Source organism: Cydia fagiglandana, chromosome 7 (genome assembly GCF_963556715.1).
Source record: "Cydia fagiglandana chromosome 7, ilCydFagi1.1, whole genome shotgun sequence".
Taxonomy (NCBI): Eukaryota; Metazoa; Arthropoda; class Insecta; order Lepidoptera; family Tortricidae; genus Cydia; species Cydia fagiglandana.
In genome coordinates, this window is record NC_085938.1 from 11,743,024 (window position 1) to 11,762,806 (window position 19,783).

The 19,783-nt window shown below is 35.7% G+C and overlaps 1 protein-coding gene across 3 annotated transcripts in view; it reads left to right on the plus strand.

Moving 5' to 3' along the window:
* The window catches only part of LOC134665889 (protein qui-1), a 185,462-nt gene that overhangs the window by 63,151 nt on the left and 102,528 nt on the right, over positions 1 to 19,783 (plus strand). For all 3 annotated transcript variants that reach the window (XM_063522921.1, XM_063522922.1, XM_063522925.1), the window contains exon 2: positions 19,556 to 19,707. In XM_063522921.1, the coding sequence (XP_063378991.1) occupies positions 19,596 to 19,707 (112 nt within the window). In that variant the 5' untranslated portion in view covers positions 19,556 to 19,595. The remainder of the gene's footprint in view (positions 1 to 19,555; positions 19,708 to 19,783) is intronic.

The window sequence follows — 19,783 nt, forward strand, 5'->3', positions numbered from 1 at the left end:
ACTTGAAATGATTTTGTTATCGTGGTAGGAAGAGTATAAGTAGTAGTAACCTCCCGCCCTCGCATAAAGGACACTTTTACGCTTGTGTTTATATTTCATGTCCCTGACGGAGCTTCATAAAATTCACAAATGTTTGTTTGCTCATAGGTAGTCGTACCTCCCTACATATATACCGGGTGTGGCCTGTAACACGAGCAAATAATTAAAACATAGATTGTATACTCCTCAAACGGTGACACTTTAGTTCAACAAATTTAAAAAATTATGAAGTATTTAGACTCCCTATTTTTCATACAAAATAAATATTATCTTCAATGGACGTCGTCGCTACGCCATATCATTGTGATTTACGTTGCTTGTCACGCCTTAAACATAACAAAATTCGCAATACATTGCGTCTTAGAAAAAACTTTAAAGTGTATTAAAAATCAAACCACAAGTTATTTTTAAAAGTCGTTGAACAAGTGTTGGTCAGTATCAGGAGTACAGCCTACAGTTTAATTTTTTGCTCATATTACAGGCCACACCCGGTATAAGCGCGACATAAAAGGAGAGCCCAGGAAGGTTTCAAAGTAATAATAGTCTCGGGGTCCCGGTTCCAACAATATGTGACATGTTCAAAACAATAATGCTGGTATATTGTTAAAGGATGTTACGTTTCAAAGGTTTCTTATCAGCAATGCCTGAGGCGAACCACGTTTTGAAAAGACATTGCTGAAATGTCGCTTTGAACTAAATACGAAATACATTTCGACATTGTCTAGTATCTTTAATCAATTTTCTATATTGTTTTATTTTATTGACTTGTAGGTACAATAAAGAGTTTTCTAATTATATTTATATATATATTTATCGTGCGACAAAGACCGCACACAATCCTTATTAACCTTTTCGACGCCGCCGTGTCAAACACAAAAGCTGGGCTATAACCGCGATAATCGAAGTTCGCATATTGCGGGATTTTTCTCTGTGACTCTGATTACGCCTTCATTGCAGTGAAGGAGAAAGATCCCCGCAATTTGCGAATTTCGGTTTTCACGGTAGCCCCTCTGTCACGCGGACGCCACGTCACCGAAGTGTCAATACTGATTGTGAACTTTAATGCATAGCATATGCACGTAGGTATATGTTGCTCTGTGGTCTGTGTCCGATTAATCAGTTGAACCTGCGGTGCGGATATATCGATCATTGGCGACCAAAAGGTTAATCCTTAAAGATATTTGACTAAGCTAAACAAGGATAAACAACTAAGTATACGGCTAATATTACCGAAATTTACCCGTAATTTTTTATGATAACTTATTTATTAATAGCGGTGGAGTACTTAATAGTTTGTTGTAAAGAAATGTTTTTTAAATAAATGATACGCTGGGTTTCGTTTCGTGACAAAACTAATACGTGGAGTTATTGAATGACCCAATACGTAATCATAATGTGAATGTTTATTTCGACTAACTTTAGATTAAATTCATTTATTATTTTGTCATTCAAAAACCTGTAATGAGAATTTCGGAGAATGATCGGTCCATCATAAAAACTAGCTTAAATTGTCTTTTATATACGTATATGAACAGTGTATTAACGTATATTTCCTTTTGCAGGTAATTCGATATTGACGTGATTCTATGGCCTGAGATTTTAAGTACCATCAGACCATCACGCTTCGCGACGGTTGCGCCATTTAGGGTTTTAGTCCTAGCTAAATTGGTTGTCCTAGCTAAAATACTTACTAAATACAATTTTCAATTTAGCAAGAACCCTAAATGACATAACAATCCGTGTGGTGACTGTACAATCATTAGCAACTAATATCTTTTCTCGTGTTCAATAAAAAAAAAAAAGTAATCTCAGACGCAACAATGGAAGTACATAGTTATACTACGGCGTTACTATTTTTCCTCGCCTCGAGTAAGACGTTTGCATACATAGAGCTGTAGGTGGCTACTGACGAGCCTTCCAACGATCCAAATAGCGTGGCTGCAATCCAAAATCGGTCCCTGAATGTCAAAAACGTACAATGTTTAATATTAGGATGCCGTCCATTTGGAGAAATCCATTGTAACGGCATCCATTTGGAAGGCTCGTCAGTGGCCTGCTCAATACGCAGAAACGGGAATAGAGTAGGTATATCATATTTTATTTAGTCGATAGTTACCATACCTACGAAGCAGGAGTTCCCGGGTCCTAATCGTTCCAAAATATTTAGTCCTATGATATTCAAAACTGAAAGCATGGCTAAATATTTAAAACAAAACGGTTGATTCGCAGCCAACTGAAGAAAATATTTTTTATGATAATATAGTCATATAGTCATAGTCATATAATTTATTTGCTATAAGTATACAAGTAGAGAATGAATGATAAGCAATACTTTTTTTCATCGCTTTTAAATTAGAACAAATAAGTATCCTATCTAGTAAAATGAAGCTAATTCAAATAGAGAGAAACGGAAAGATGCAAATGCAGTCTAATAATATGCAAAAAGCACAATCACTTGTAACTATATGATAATAGTTATGTCGCCATAAAAGCAAGCCTGATTGCTCTGTTACGGAGATGAGCACAGGACTGGTATTTCCATCGCTTATCTAGCATACAGTATCAAGTGAACCAATTGCACTAGAGTTAGACCAAAAAGTCTGCAGCGATTTTGATAGCCCACGCAGTGCAACTGTTACGAGTAGGTATTTATACGTCATAATTTCATAGAAGTTTGACGTTTAAAACAACACTTGCACTGCGTGGGCTATCAAAATCGCTGCAGTCTTTTCTTCGTCTAACTCTAAACATTATTGATTTCTTAGACAGACCAAGCTAAATCAGCACAGACTTTCAAAATGTGGAAAACATTAATAATCAGGTGACGTTTATAGTGGCACCGTTACACTTTGTCAAGTGTCAAGGCGACATAGCGTTAGACGCACGTGTAAACGGCTTGTTTTAGATCATAGTTCTTGTAATGACTTGGAATAACACGCAATTAATTAATGCTGTATTCTTTATTGGAACACTAATTTATAGATCTTACAATCAAGACGCCATATTAGAGAAGAGCGAGAGCCTACAGATAAGAGCGACCATAGGCACTTAAAGCTGACATACACGAGTATATCACAGTTCTGTCTAGTTTTGACATATTAATAATGATTATAAGTTATCGTAATTGTTCTGGTTCCCTCGCTGTGATGCCATTGTAGGTATACGCCATGGGAATATATAGGTACGTCAGGGAGAGCGGGTCGATATTAACGTTCCTGCAACAGGTGCTTGCGATACGCCCAATACGGAGCGTGGTATTTCGAAGCCTTTATCTGATAGATGTTGGATTACCTACAAACTATGCGGCAGTTATAATTGTTATAAAGCAATTAATTTATTACAACTATCATCATTTTTAACCCATTACGAAGCTGAAATTTCAAAAATGACAATCGAATGTCAGTCTTATCGAAAATAGAACACATGTTTGAAGTGCCGTATGTGGGAAATACGAGTATACACCGTAGCCTAGTAAAGGGTTAATAAAGAAAATTTTTGTGTAATTAACCTTTATTGGGGTCACGTATTAATAATATTGTATGCATGTAGAAACATGAATATCACTATTATCTATCAAACTAATATCGATTTAATATAGTATAGATGCTATCGTAATCGTAATTTGTGTTTGGCAAATATTAGCGTTGTATGTATGACTTCTTTAGAAGGACTAGGTACTTGTACACGTTTTTGCCTTTAAGGTAGAAAGATAAGAATTAAAGTAAAATGATTATGTATGGCCTTGTTTTTAATATTTCAACAAAACCAAACAGTATAACGATGTATATCTTTTTTTTTTATTATGAATGGGCTTACTCATGGCCACAGACTAGCCGAGGCGTAGACGTGGCCTACGATGGAGCGAGCTCGCCCAGAAGGTGCCTGTTCACTCTTGATTTTTGAATATCACACGATATCCATTTATTATATTATATTTATAAGTTATAAATATAATATAATATAAATTATAACAAACACCGTAGGTACACGTTACGTACATCCAATCCACCAGTAACGTACCAAAGAGAATTAAATCACTACGTTTTATAACGTACATTACCTACATTATGATATACCTACCGCATCGGTAAGTGTGCAAATCCGAATTAATTACGGTCTATTGTGTGGTCTGTGCGATGTATTTAACGTACATATATATATGTCAATAATTACCTATAGTAATAACGCAGTTTAATTGAATGAAGAACAATATACCAGTACGAGTAACTACTTGTAGGCATACCAACTGGTAGGCATTGAGATTTCACACAACACAATGATGATATTCAAAATTCCATTTTTGTGGTTAAACGGTTCTACAGTTCAAATTCACGTCATGACTTGAAGAACACTTTCATAGTTCATAATTGATGAGGTATAGGGAATAATGCAAATCGGTTATAACCGTAACCGAAATATTCGGTTATAACCGAATATTTTGACAAAATTTCATAACCGAATATTGGAAACTCGAATAACCGGTTACGGTTATTTTCGGTTATTTATTTATGACTTAAATTCTATGTTTTTATCATCTAATGTCTACAAAATCCTGCCTTTTTGCCTTCGATGCCTGCGACTATAATTTTTGTCATTCGTGTACTTTAATAATAAAGTACTACATACTTCCCTTATTTATATGAAATATTTTTATTGAATATTGTATCACGTCCAAGGTTATATTTTACTTTTACTGTATTTTGTGTGTTTTATTAAAAAAAAGAAGACTTATACTCACATTCCCTAATACAGTACGAGTACCTTCGCTTTCGTAATGTTTTAATGACTTCATTGTTATTTTATAATTTATGTCGAAAATAACCGTAACCGATTATAACCGATATTCGGTTATTTTTCGGGCATAACCGTAACCGAAACCGGTTATGAAGTTTGGCCGGTTATTGCATTCCCTAATGAGGTATCTTTCATTTATCTGATAATGTGATAAGATAACGCTACAGGCTAGCTACAAATGTGTTATTTAAAGACGTTCTTGCTGATGTGGGTTGTTTTGATGACAAGGCTGTCGTGACGTGACGTCACCATGTAACGGTTGAGGCCATTTCGCGGTATGGAAAACAAGGAAATTGCGCTTTTTGGAATCGAATGGTATCATTATTTTTTCCTATTTGGAAGTTGAAACATTTTTTTTGAAACTTTGATGTCGTATTTGATGTTGTATTTTTTTTATTATTCCCATATATTTTTTAAGTTTCCAATGTATTGTGATAAATTGCTCATCTTTTATCTATCTAACTAGATTCAGTTATACAATGCTACATATGTCAACAGCCCTATTATTAAAGCCACTGTGGTTTTATTATAGGTACATAAACTTCTACAGATTACATACTGCCGTATTCGAACTTCAAGATATTCACAAGAGACGACACGTACTAGATCCATTCTAGATACGTTATAGTTTAGATATCAACTAGTTCTCTTTTGCAGCGCAATTCGGGCAACCAAAGTCACTTTTACGTTAGATAGAGTAAGATATCTATTAGATGTGAATTGGATCTCTATGTCATATCCTGTGGAAATCGTTCAAGAGTATCTCCAGAATCGCGAAAGTTTCAAATTTGACAGGTTAGATCTTAAACATATCGTTATAGTATCTTGGTGATGTCTAAAAGATATCTAATAGATGTCTATTTCAAAATCCGAATCGGGCCCCTACTAGGTATTATTATTATATGCCGATTATCTAGCGAGGTTATAACAGTTTTATGCGCATACTTACACGGGTCTGTATATCGCAGGTTGATATATCTTATCAATCCATATCTGTTAGGTAACCGCTATAAACCAATATTAACCATGTAAACACTGTAAACGTGAGTGTCGCTGTTGATATAGCACTTACTCAAGTAGTAGTTGAAATGTAAATTACAGTTCAAATACAGAATACTTACTATGAAGAATATATACAAGTACATTGAACAGAATATTCCATTGCGTAGTTTTTTATCGCATTTGCTCATTGCCTCGTACACATTTTGGATTTTGTAATAAAATGAACATTTAAAGGAAAATCAGTAGCCATAAATTCACCAAATATCACCATGGGGGAGCGGGGGTCAAAAATTAGCCGAAAACTCGCGTGATTTGTGCACAACCCTTAAACAATATGTTTTTTACATTTTATTTCTTTGATAATTGACATTTCACGCATATTAACTAAGGAACTCCCATTTGTTCCACGGTTAAACGCCCCAGTTCATACGAATTATGTCATCGGGTCACGCAAGTAAACGTGTGTACCTACGAACAAATTACGGCACCATATAAATTATAGAACATTTCCTTTACGCGGGCTAGTTCTCGATAACGTAGTTTAATGAACGTCTGAATTCATATTTCATCCAATTATGTTTACTTTACTGTTGAGGGGAGCTGATTAAAATGTGGTTAACATAATGAGGGGGATGTAGTAACATCGTTTAATTTAAATGATATATATATACGATTACGATTTCGTACCTTTTGGTGTTAAGACCCTTGGCCCGTTGGGTCCGAACGCGTCTACGCTATTTAAGGATTTATTTAAAAGAATAGCAGACGCCACTGGTGATCGAAGAGCTGGCAGCGTCCTCGCACAAATCATAAGTATTGCGATTGCATTGTATTCCAGTGAGGAAATGCTGCCCGCATCTACGGCACCATTCCGCAGGGGAATAGTTTGTAATTATTTATCTTAAGATTAGTTTTATTTAGGTTTAAAGTTTCTAGGTGGATGTGTAATATATTAAGTTTGTATGCACTAATAAAAAATAGATATTTGTATGAAAAAAATGTAGATAGGATTAAGGGCCAGTTGCACCAACCACATTTGACAGACTGATCAGCGTCAGCCGGTGCGCCCCGGCGCTTTACTATGAAACTTTGCATACATAAAAATTTAGCGAACTCTTTAACGATACGAACAGTTTGGTGCAACCGACCCTAAGAGAAACGGGGACGAAGCCACGTGACCGCTTTTTTATAGAAACTTAGTCCCCATTTTCCACTTTAGCCTTAATTTTTACGGAGCCCAGTGAGTTGTGTCATTAAAGGATTAAGTATATTCAGGTACCAGACTAATAATTGATACGACACAAATACGTAAGAAAAAGAACACGCAAATAATATCAAAAATGTTGAACAACAGTTGCGTGCTTTCTGTAGATTGAACATGCAGTACCAACTGGGATAGAACGCTTCATGCAAAATTTACATAAAGATTTTCAGTATTTTTACATGCGCGCATTCACCCCGGAAGACGAGTACCTAAATTTAACGCGAGGTTTATACGGTTTTCAAGTAATAGCGTTGCTTATTGCTACTAAATTACCGAAATAGGTACTTCTAGATTATCAAAATCAAATGAAAAACCGCTAAAAGGCTTTCCTTTCAATATCATTATAAATAATATTTAATACCGCGAAGAAACGCTTTTAAATTAATACCAAATATTATTTTGCTTATCTGCGAAAAGATAACGTGCTAGTCAATCAGATTTAAGCTAGTTATTAATTTCGTTTATACATATAAATATTAGTAATATTTTCCGCAAATTAACGCTTGATTCTATTCATTAACGCTCTTAAATGTATGTATAGTTTGTCCTTGCTTTTTGCGATGAAACGTGCTTTACGTGCTGGTCTTTTCTTATTGAAGTGATATTAATATTTTTTTATAATATCTCCGTGTTTAACGATCATTGCAACGAGCATAGGCACAATGTCATTCAAATAATAGATACCCATTTGCCCAAAATAAAAACCCATTTTTCGTTCAATTTAATCGCAAGTAATCCTAACAAGGTATGTCGCCATTTTGGCATCTTATTGGATTATGGGAAATGGAAATAAAGACGTCTCACTGTGACAATCTGAAATCCGGCCGAATTAGACCTAGATTACACTGCCTTGCCGCTAAAACTTTCGTCATGCATAAAATATTCACTGAAATTTAGGTCGAAAACTTTCGTTCTGAGGTATAAATTGCTTAAATATTTTATACGGGCCCATGTTAAATGAATATTCTAAGACTTAATACATAATTTCTGCCTGTGTTGTGCCTTTCTTATTTCACTGGGGTTTTAAAAGGTGATAACTGATAACAAATTATTAATAATCTTTGGTGTGTAAAAAAACAAAGGTTGTTTATTAAAAATATGTACCTACCTAGAGTCAGACTGAGAAAAGTCTGCAGGGATCTTGATAGCCCATGCAATGCAAGTGTCATTTTAAACGTCAAACTTCTATGGAATTATGACGTATAAATAACACTTGCACTGCGTGGGCTATTAAAATCGCTGCAAACTTTTCCTGGTGTAACTCTATTCGAGTTACGATTTTTTTACCTTTTTAATTGGATTGGACTTACCTGTAGGTACACATCAGATGGTCAGGTGAAAACAATTCACGTGTACTTACATGTTCATGTGTCTACCCAAAAAAGTTTCTAAAATATGGAAAATTTGTACTACTAAAGTTGTAATTGCAGTAAAATAATTAAAGGCACCTTAATGTTACTTTAATAGCTCGGCAACTATGTGGTAAGTAAAGTCTATTGTTGAAGTTGCCATAAACTACCACATTGTATCTAATGATACAGCCACAACCTATACTTACCGGTTTGCTGATACGGTAAAATGTCCGTGACTCAGTAACTTGGAGCACGCGATCTTACAATGATCCCAATTACGACACTAAAGATAGATTTATAGCTACGTACCTTACCGATTGGGGGATGATAATCGTTCCACATTGTCAATCGATAAAAATATTACAATGAGCACAATTATTTTTTTTTGTAAATAATCTACAGTATTTTTGTTTGTAGATAATTTATGTATAAATTGTAAAACGGCCTCTGTATTGTAGCAGGTTGTAATTTATTTATTTATTTATTAGTTTAATTTTTACGTAGGTTTATTTTAATTTTAGTTTAGTTTTTAAATCTTTAATTCATAGTTAGTATTAAAATCTATAATTAAACTTAAAATAAAAAAACCTTATTTTCTACATATATTACTTTTTTATTTAAATTAAATGCATGCTATCACTAGGCGACAAAGTTAGGACAATCAGAAGGCCTAAGTTGACCGGCTCTTTATCATTTGTCACCATGCCTTCACGTTCACGTCACGTTATAACAAATATGTAAGTGTGAAAGTGACGCATGGCATGTGATAAAAACGCGACCATAGATACCGCTCGGCTTGAGCAGGCGTATTATGGATCGCTTTAAATAAATAAAATAAATAAAATTGTTTATTTCAGACCATGAGATCCATATTTTTGTTAGCTAACCAGAAAAACTTACATCCTATGTTAGTACTTACATAAAAACACTTATAACTAATAACTATTTACTACCTTAACTATACATAATGCGTACCGAGGGGAACACGGGGCAAGATAGATTATTTAGCTTTATCCACATTTACCCACGTGATAAAATAACTGTCACTTTTTAACTCCTCGGGATAGAAAGTGACTGACACCATTTTATCAGGCTGCCACGTAGACAAAAACACCTATCATATCCGTACAGGAAATTTAATATTTTATCATTTATCATATTACTTTCAGTCGACCCTTTTACACTAATAAACGAATCCATGCGAAATGCATGGAATTAATACGAATATAAATGTTGACTGATCTAAATAGCCTATCCAGACAGAATATTTCTAGTATTATTTTACAGGAAACAGTGTGACTGTTTTTTTTTTATTTATTTATTTAATCTTTATTGCACATAAGGAAATACACTGTACAAAAGGCGAACTTAATGCCATAAGGCATTCTCTACCAGTCAACCTTTAGGCAAAGCAGATAAGTTGTAGGCGGTGCAAAAACATGTAGTAGATGATACAATTAGGTACCTGTACGAACACAATACAATCATAATAAATACACTAATATAAACATACATAAATATAAATAATATTGATACGAATACATATACCTACTTACATATACATATACATACATACATACATGTTTTGTAATATCTCTAAAGTAAATTTTAATTTAACTGAATCTCATCGTGGGTTTTCGAGTAAGCACTAATTGAAATCACGAAATATCAATTATTGCGATGTTCCTGAACTTTGCCCGCTACGCTTTTTTAACCTTTGTTGAAGTGAGGATTTCCACTGGGTATTTCCAAAATCAGTTGTGTTTTGACAGGTTTCCGTGGGTTTTTCCCGCATAGCGCAATTACATTACTAAAAACAATTAAAGAAATTCATTTTATTGTACTCATTGATTGTATAATCAATGAATTTTTAACATTTATAAAGAAACTAACGTATTTATGGCCTGAGGATTTATATTTACAAGAGGAAGATTATGTTTTACAGTAACCATAAACTACTTAACAGTTTACCCAATTGTAAACATTTAGGCCGCTTATCTAGTTCTTGTGTTGTGACAGTTTTCATATGCAATAACTAAAACGTAAATAATATTGATTGTCATCTACAAAACTGACGATTCTCGCGGTGTTATATGACGGTTATGTTTTCCATTGACGTCCAGTTTCTTGTGGGTACGGTTTTTTGCAGGATCTAGTTTTCTGTAGTATGCAAGCAGGATCCCGCAAACAGAATCCTCGTGTGAAGGTTACTACATATATTAACACCTATACTATTAAAACGGGATCCTGCAAAAAACCGTAGCCGCAAAAAACTGGACGTCAGTGGGAAACAACTCTTCGGGAAAAAAATAATACTCTTGCTCATCACACAAATAAGTAACGGTCATCAGTCTAGACCGGGAGTATCAGCTTTGTAGGTAATTCCTAGATGCCATTGCCACTACGCTAAATATTTAAAATACGCAATGAAAAGGCAGCTTACTTCTTCCAACTATATTTAGACAATTTGCGCCGTCCTCTGCTTGTATGCTAAGCATCCTTCGATAACATTGGCCGTCTGAATTCTTCAAAATTTGTAAAGATTTTTGCAATTTATTTTTTGTAGCTTTGAACTCCTGTAAAGAAAAATATTTCTTATTTATATTGAAGCTTTAAGAGTCGTGATTAGAAGATTATTCAATATAACATAAATATTCTTTGCTAGGATATTTAAATCCGAATCTTTTTGTTGTCAAAAAGCTTGTCGTTATTGCTATAATGAGTATAAAATACTCAATGTATTTTTTTTTATTAATTTAGGTGCAAACATCTTAGTTCCTTAGGTACCAAATTAAAAATAATTATTTACACCTAAAAAGTTTGCACCATTTTTATTAATAGTGAAGCGCCTATAAAACATGTCTGTCAGTGGATCTTTTACCGTTTCCCTCCAACCTTTCCGTAAGATTTATTCTGTTCTTTATACACTGCAGGATGTTAACTAATGTTAGGGTAGTATGCTTTTACTTTGAATTCAGAAATCACTATTAAATAGATGTAACTTACAACGCTTTAAAAATGAAGACTTTAGATAACGTAGTAAATACATATTTCTGGTTTTATATGATTAAGCTTAATTATTAGTGAAAGGCTGTACGTTGCCTTGCAGGAAATACGCTGTAGGAATCTCGAATTATCTCAAACGCAATGAAAATGAACATTTAATTCAAATTAAGAGGTCATAGTTATTAGGCACCCACACCGAATTGTGCTAAAGCTCTAAAGTGTACATTCACAAATCGACCCCTAGGGAGGGATAATGACGGGTGCGGCTTGTGTGGCTACGGTGGGCGACAAAGGTCAGCCTTTTTGAACAGTACCGCTTAATGCATAAACAAGGAAAAGTGTCGCCGCCGGTTGTATCGTTGTATGTATAACCATAACACGAGTATTTAGAAACAACAGCCCCTTAACCTGGTTCGTGCGGGTGACTACACATAACACGTTTACTGAGTAGATATGCGGTCACACGGAACTGTGGCGACGACAAGATTAGGTGGATAGATAATGTGTGCACATTAGACGGATGGATGGACACGATATGTAGTTTCGTTTTTATTTAAAGGTTCACCAACAGTTATTACATTGAAGCTTACTTCTATACAAACAATAATAAGATGCTAAATGTATAACTAATTACTGGTAAACACCACTTTGCAAGTAATTAAAAAAGGGAAAGTCAACAACAAAGCCGGCACGGTGTACCCTTGTTTTGCCGACAAATTTTTCATCGAATATTATTTCATCGACAACGATTCATCGAAACCTTAGTACTAGTAATATTGTTTGGCGTTATTTTGTTTCATATACTATTTATTTCAATTTTTCTTACTGCGTAGAAATACTATTCAACGAATATTACTTGATCGCTGATTCGTTTCAAATTATTTTAATTGGCACAACTACTAAACATTGCAATTCATTTGTTCGACGTATTACTTTAATACATTTTTATATGTCGTACTACTCACAATTTTAGGTTTCGGTTAGGTTCGAACTGCGACCCCACACAGGAACGAAAGGCTATCAAAGTCGGTTTAGGTTAGGTTAGATCTGCGACCCCACACAGAAACGAACGGCTTTAAAAGTAGGTTTAGGTTAAGTTAGAACTGCGACCCCACACAGAAACGAACGGCTGTCAAAGTGGGTTTAGGTTAGGTTAGAACTGCGGCCCCACACACAAACAAACGGCTTTCAAAGTAGGTTTAGGTTAGGTTAGAACTGTGACCCAACACAGAAACGAACGGCTTTCAAAGTAGGTTTAGGTTAGGTTAGAACTGCGACCCCACACAAAAACGAACGGCTTTCAAAGTAGGTTTAGGTCAGGTTAGAACTGCGACTCTACATAGAAACGAATGGCTATCAAAGTAGGTTTAGGTTAGGTTAGAACTGCGACCGCACACAGAAATGAACGGTTTTCAAAATAGGTTTAGGTTAGGTTAGAACTGAGACCCCACACAGAAACGAACGGCTATCAAAGTCAAATATTACATATTAAAATAATTTTATGCGTAATAAATTTTATTAAATGCAATCCAAAATGAAATAAGAAAACCCGTAAAGAAATACCACGATATAAACTATATACGAAATAACTCGAGTGCCAATTAAAAGTCCCAGATTTAAATTTACTAGTATCATTTCTTCGACGCAATGACTTGTCGATGAAATGAAAATACTTGAAACGTTGTCTTCGAAATAACATTCGATGAAATGTCTGTCGGCAATTCAAGGGTAAACCAAGCCGGCACATTTGAACACCTTATTATTGTAGAACAAGGAGCAAAGAGCAACCATGATATCGACTGGTTAAGTATATAACTAGATAAATATGGAATTAAAACTAAATATACTAACGGCTCGATTCTGAAAATGTATTAGATCTCTACTAGACCTCAACAAGTTACAATACGGATAATTTAAAGATATTTGTAAGATAGATACGTCAAATTTGACGTTTCCGCGATTCTGGAGGCCCTCTTGAACGATTTCGACAAGTTATGACTTAGATATCCAAGTCACATCTAGTCGATATCTAATGTAAATCTAGTTGATCTCTATATCGTTTCTAGATCTTGTGATTATCTCGTTTCCCGAATACTCGTGTAAGTGTGAATAAATTTCTGAGTGAGTGAGTTTATACAATCTGTCTGCAAGATCTGACATAATCGTTTGTAAAAATTGTACGCAGTGAATAAACATTGTTAAGTACTGTTAAAGTATAATACAGAATGGCTGTAGCGTTACTAAATTGATATTAAACCGTTATGTGCCAACCGTGCTCGTAGTGAACGCAATTTCATAATGGCGCAGGTGCGTCTCGTCACGTATCAAGCGTCCCCTACGCATGCACCCCCTTGCTCCCGCTACAAAAGTTCGTCGAGTGTCCTTTGGGTTATTTCAGTTCTTTATCCTCATTATAAGTTAGTTAATCAGGGCTCGGAACCGGTTTTTTTAGCAAACCCAATTTAGCCCAATATTTTTAATTTTTTTTATACCTATATATGTAGGACTGACGGCGCGATTCGGAAAGTGAATTAGAGATTAACTAGATACGATATAGTAAAGATATGTGACGTCCCACGGATAAAGGTACCTTATCGGTGGTGGTGGTGGTGGTATGCGGTTAGCGCTAACGATTATTAACGTCGCTCCAATATTATTGCGGCGCTATGCGACGTAAGCGCCAGCCGCGTACGTTTTGTCCGTGGAACGTCACATAGCTTTACTATTTCATATCTAGTGAATCTCTAATTAATTTCCCGAATCGCGGCGCCAGCCGCCATAAGGTACCTTATGCCGTGGAACGTCACATATCTTTATATTTCATATCTAGTGCATCTCTTATTCATTTCCCGAATCGAGCCGTGAATCATGTATTTAGGTAACAACTTCGTGTGATTAGATTGTTCCATTGAAAACTAAATACTGAACCAAAGGACGCAAAAGAACGTAAATATGAAGAAAAAACCGGTTCCGAACCTGGGTCAAATGCTTTTTTTGTTGGTCTTAATTCTGGATATTAGTACGAGTAATAAGTAGTCATTCCTTCTAAAATCGTTAATGCTACTTCGTTAGATATGTTCATAACTTTCATTTACTTCTAATCTAGTCATTGTTCATTATATATTACTTACAGAAGGCAACTCGTGTTGTAATTCATATACCTAGGAGTAATATAATTTCTATAGTTTGGAGAACAATGAAAATTGATGTTCGTAATGTAAAAGCGGCCGCGTAGCGGAATTAAAGAGCTTTCACGCGAGCGTAGGCATTTTGTCTCTCTACGTGAGCAGCTATTGAGGAATTTGAGGATGTTCATATAGGGAAGCACAACTTTAGGAAAATATCAGATTTTATACAAAACGAGTTCAGAAATTTTGTGTGGAAAACCGTAAAATTGAGGCGAGTCATAAACAACGGTGTATACGTGCATATTACTATTTGTACAGTCGACGTCAAAGATATGTTTGCACTTTTGTACTTTACTCCTTTGTAATAAGGCGAAAAGTGTAAACATATCTTTGACGCCGACAGTACTGTTTTGTCGCATACCTAAATGTATACCCCGCGAGTAGCGAGTCATATTACATTGCTCTAATGGTATTAGATAAGTCTAACGTGTGCTACTAATAAATGCCCTTCCTGCGTGACGGCATTAAAGCCAGCTTAAGTATATTGTATGGCTTATAAATCTCATCGCCTGAATAGTCTCTACAGGCCGGTATAATGGACACTCGGTGTGTCGCCTTCGATTAGACCGCCTTTGTGTAAAACCAGCTGCGCGGAACTGATTTTTGTATTAGTAGTCCATCTGTTTGTCAGAAAACAAAGGATATTATTTGGGATTTCAGTCATGCGAACCTAGCTACCGCCGCCATACAATCGATTGTATGTGTTCGGTATTAAAACTTACCTACGATTAATTGTATTCGATTTTCTAGATTTAAAAAATGATATAACCGACCGATGTGACGACCGGTGTAGGTTGTCTGTGAGGAGCCACAACATTACACAAGCCTTCTTGAGCTTACCGTGAGACTTAGTCAATCTGTGTAAGAATGTCCTATAATATTTATTACATACATTTAATGTGACATTTAGATTTAGATTTGTACTAAAAGCGTGTACGTACTTATTATATAATTATGGAACCAGTTGAGAAATATGTGTTTAGTTGAATATATCTACATAATCCACTTAAGTATGGTAGCGGCTATTCGGCAGCGGGTTCATGTGAATCTTAACCTTGAAATTGTAAATTACAAATTATCTGGGACGTATACGGAACAAGGCATACAAAAGGTTAATAGGAAATACATAGTATGAATTGGTAATGAAATACACAATCTAATCTAAAGGATAATAAAACGTATATTATTCTTGTTTTTATAAACACATGCTGGAGTTTTGCAACAACTACTTAAAATATCTACATAATTAAAAAAAAAAACACCAACAATCCTGACATTAAAAATTATGAATAAAACATTAGGTAAGCTTGTTTAGCCAGATTTGTAAATCCGTCTCTTTGGTTTACCAGCGCTATATCTGGATATTTTAAGAAAATAATTTTTAAACAACTGTGTTTTATTTTCTAGGTATTATTACTCGTATTTAATAAAAATGTGTTTGTTTCATAGCATAAGTTAAGGATTATAGTATTGTTCCATTTGTTCCCAAAGAGTAGGTATAACAAATCATTTCGACGAATTGTAAATGTTATGCTACAATCAGTGCAGCAGGCTGGACCCGCATGTGATTTTCATAAATGGACATGATTTTTAGTTTCGGCCTTATCGCAGAGTTAGAAACGAAGCCGGGCACCGGGCGCCAGCTGCCTGTCGGTCCCTTTCCTCCATTTGTGAGTGAATCCAATTTGTTTTCATTTATGCATTGTTGCGCGAACGTTAGGCCGCTCAAATAACAAACTTTACAGTTGTTTGGTGAATTCTAAGGAGAATTTGCAGTTCTTTTGTAGAAATTATTTTTACATGCCTCTAACATAACTTGTCCTAGTAGTAGTAGTAGTCAAGAATATTTCCTAACATTGGATAGAGCAAAAACTTGGTATATGTATGAACTGGTGACTATCTGATCTAGAAACGATATGGATTAGATGTGTATGTAATGATGACGATTTCTTTGAAGAAACGTCACATTTGACACTGACCTAATACAGGTCGGTCTTTTCTAGTTCTATTAACTGACGTATCTTAAAGTTAGAATAGAGCTGAATGTTTATTATGACGACGAAGTAAGATATGTTCTTGCTGAAAATAACTTTTTGTCAACTCAAACTTAAGAGTAAAACTTACCTTATAGAAAGTATAAAATTTCAATATATTTTTTCCCAAATCTATATATACTTACTTCATAGAAAAACTTCAACCTATTTCAGCGAAAAATGAGACTACATTTATTATGCATTGAATGAAAGTTTCAACTACAAACTACTAAATGTAATAAGTTACGAAGTTCTGAAACTTCGAAAAATAAACTGAATTCAAATGAGGCGTTCTTTCAGACTTCGACGGGAACTAATGCATCAAGGCAAAGTTATTACGTTGTTCTGAAAATAAGCAGCGACGCGTGATTTATTGGTAAACGATGATAATCTGAAAGGTCCTCGACACAAAACTTGTCGCATGAAAGATTACGAATATTACGATACATCGACGTAATCAAGTTGTATATTATTATTAAGACGTTAATACATCTCATTTCTCATATTATTAAATAAATCATTTATTTACATACAATATATATACAGTGGTACAACTAAACGAAATTAATAACTAGCTTAAATCTAAAATAGGCCCCTGAGGCATTGTACCAAGGATGCTGGCGGCATTTCCCCGCTGTATCGCAATACTGATACGTTGTGCGAGGTAGCCGCCAGCTCTTCGGTCACCAGTTACGTCAACCAGACGCTTCGCGATTTCTGCGAACAACTTAAGCGCGCTGGGACCCCATGGACCTAGAGTTTCAACTCCAAATGGTACAAAATGGTACTCTCTACCGAGGCTCTTATATTTGTTACGTTTTAGAATTTCGGCGCTTTCCGCCGCCCCGCCCGCTATTGTATTGTTAACGTTTTATCGTGAGAGTATTTCACCATTAAGTCTTTCTTCTAATTTTAAATATGTATTTTAATGTCATCGTGAAATATCAAAGACTAAAAATCCTAGAATTTTTAGTTTTAGAAATGATTATTTGGAGAAAATCATCGTGCCAAGAATCCTTACCATTTAATGTGAGCTTTTAGTCTAAAACTTAGTCCAATTCATGCCCACTCAATCCCATTTATGATTCACAATGACTAATTAAGGATGAATGGGCAACAATGGCAAGAACTGTAGCAATGGAAAGTGGCTTTAATACGGGTTTAGGCTCCGTTTTCGCGTTTGTTGAATTTTCGAATCGAATAAGCAAACGAGGACGGAATATAAAACCTAATATTTAAGTTAGTTCCATGGAATCTATACTAAAATTCGCTTGGCTTTCCATCACAGAAGGGGCATTATGCTTCAAGTACAATAATTCCAACAGAAATTCTGATAGAAAGTTCCTTATTGCACATGAAGCATTAAGTAAGTACATAACTAATGTACTAATTTAGGCTCCGTTTTAGTACATTAGTTATTTACCTATGTATTGGTGGTAGCAGTTATATCTGCGGAATTATTTTAGTTAAGCGCAAAGTAGTGTTAATTATACATGATTTGTAGCTTTCCATCAAAGATGAGTCCTTAATGCTTCATGTGCAATAAGGAACTTTCTATCAGAATTTCTGTTGGAATTATTATACTTGAAGCATAATGCCCCTTCTGTGATGGAAAGCCAAGCGAATTTCAGTATAGATTCCATGGAACTAACTAAAATATTACGTTTTATATTCCGTCCTCGTTTGCTTATTCGATTCGAAAATTCAACAAACGCGAAAACAGAAAATGTATTTATGGAATTCTATTTAAAGTGTACAGTGTGTAGTGTGTGTAGTGTTAAAAAAAAACATTATATCTATCTTTTCACACATCTGCTTTGCTGGTAACAGATACAGGGATATATCATATACACCTTTCTATGTTTTTCTCAACAGAAAGTGCTCTGAAGAAGGATATTATTAATCCCTTAAAAGTGAACTAAAACTGCAATAACAATAATTAATAATAATAAGTAAGAAGGTTGGGTCCAATCAAAGTTTCTTTAGCATTCCTATTGAATTCATGCGTCCGGACGCATTATTTCTGAGAATATTTCCCCTACTCGGGATTCTATTTGCTACATAAACAGACCCGTCGCGGACTCCGTCGCAGTAATAAGTTACGATTTCGTTCCCCACAAAAAGGACAGATAAAAGATATTTTTAAAGATGTTATCTTTGATCTGTACGTACATTCAGCATCAAATAGATAGGCCAAATTTATCGTAATGTACCTTTGTTACTATATAACTTAAGGATGGGCTCCGATACCTATAGAAATTTGGCCACTTTGATTATCACTATCGATTTGAGTTTACAACTTCTTTCTCTCTCTCTTCTTTTAGCCCTTTTCAATCTTTGAGATGTAGGCCTCCTTCAATTTTTGCCATTCTGGTCTATTTTGTGCCCATTTTGATTCAGCTGTTCTTTTGATGTCGTCATACCAACGCATCTTTGGTTTTCCTACTGGGCGTGACCAGTGGCGGATTTGCCCTAAGGCACAGTAGGCCCGGGCGTAGGGCGGCAAATTATGACAAAAAATTCGCTGATGGTAACAAGAAATAACTCAAATAAAATGTAGTCAATATCTCCATACGTGCCATACGTCCGGCACGTATGGAGATCCAAGGGGGAGGCCTATGTTCAGCAGTGGACGTCTTATGGCTGAGATGATGATGTAGTCAATATTATGGGTGGCTTGAATGGGGCGGCTTCAGGGCCTGGGACCTAGGGCGGCAAAGACTGCAAATCCGCCACTGGGCGTGACTCTCCCCAAGGTCTCCACTCTACCAGCCTCTTACACCACGAGCCGTCACACGATTTCATAGTACCCATTTGCATGCTCTAAATTTACTCCGGATTGTAAAACGGGACATTAAACTGAAGTATTGTCAACAGAATGCGGTGGGTCGTCGCAAGCGGCGGGTAGAGGGTCGCGATGAGCGCGCCGGAGCCGGCCGTGCTGCAAGCGCTGCAGGGCCACACGCAGAACTGCGACAAGTGGCCCGGCCCGCGCGCCTGCAAGATATACGTCGCGTCCGTCTACAATGGTACAGTACACGTTCTATAGCGCGGAGCCTTGCTACAGCTGCTCACACGCAGAACTGCGACAAGTGGCCCGGCCCG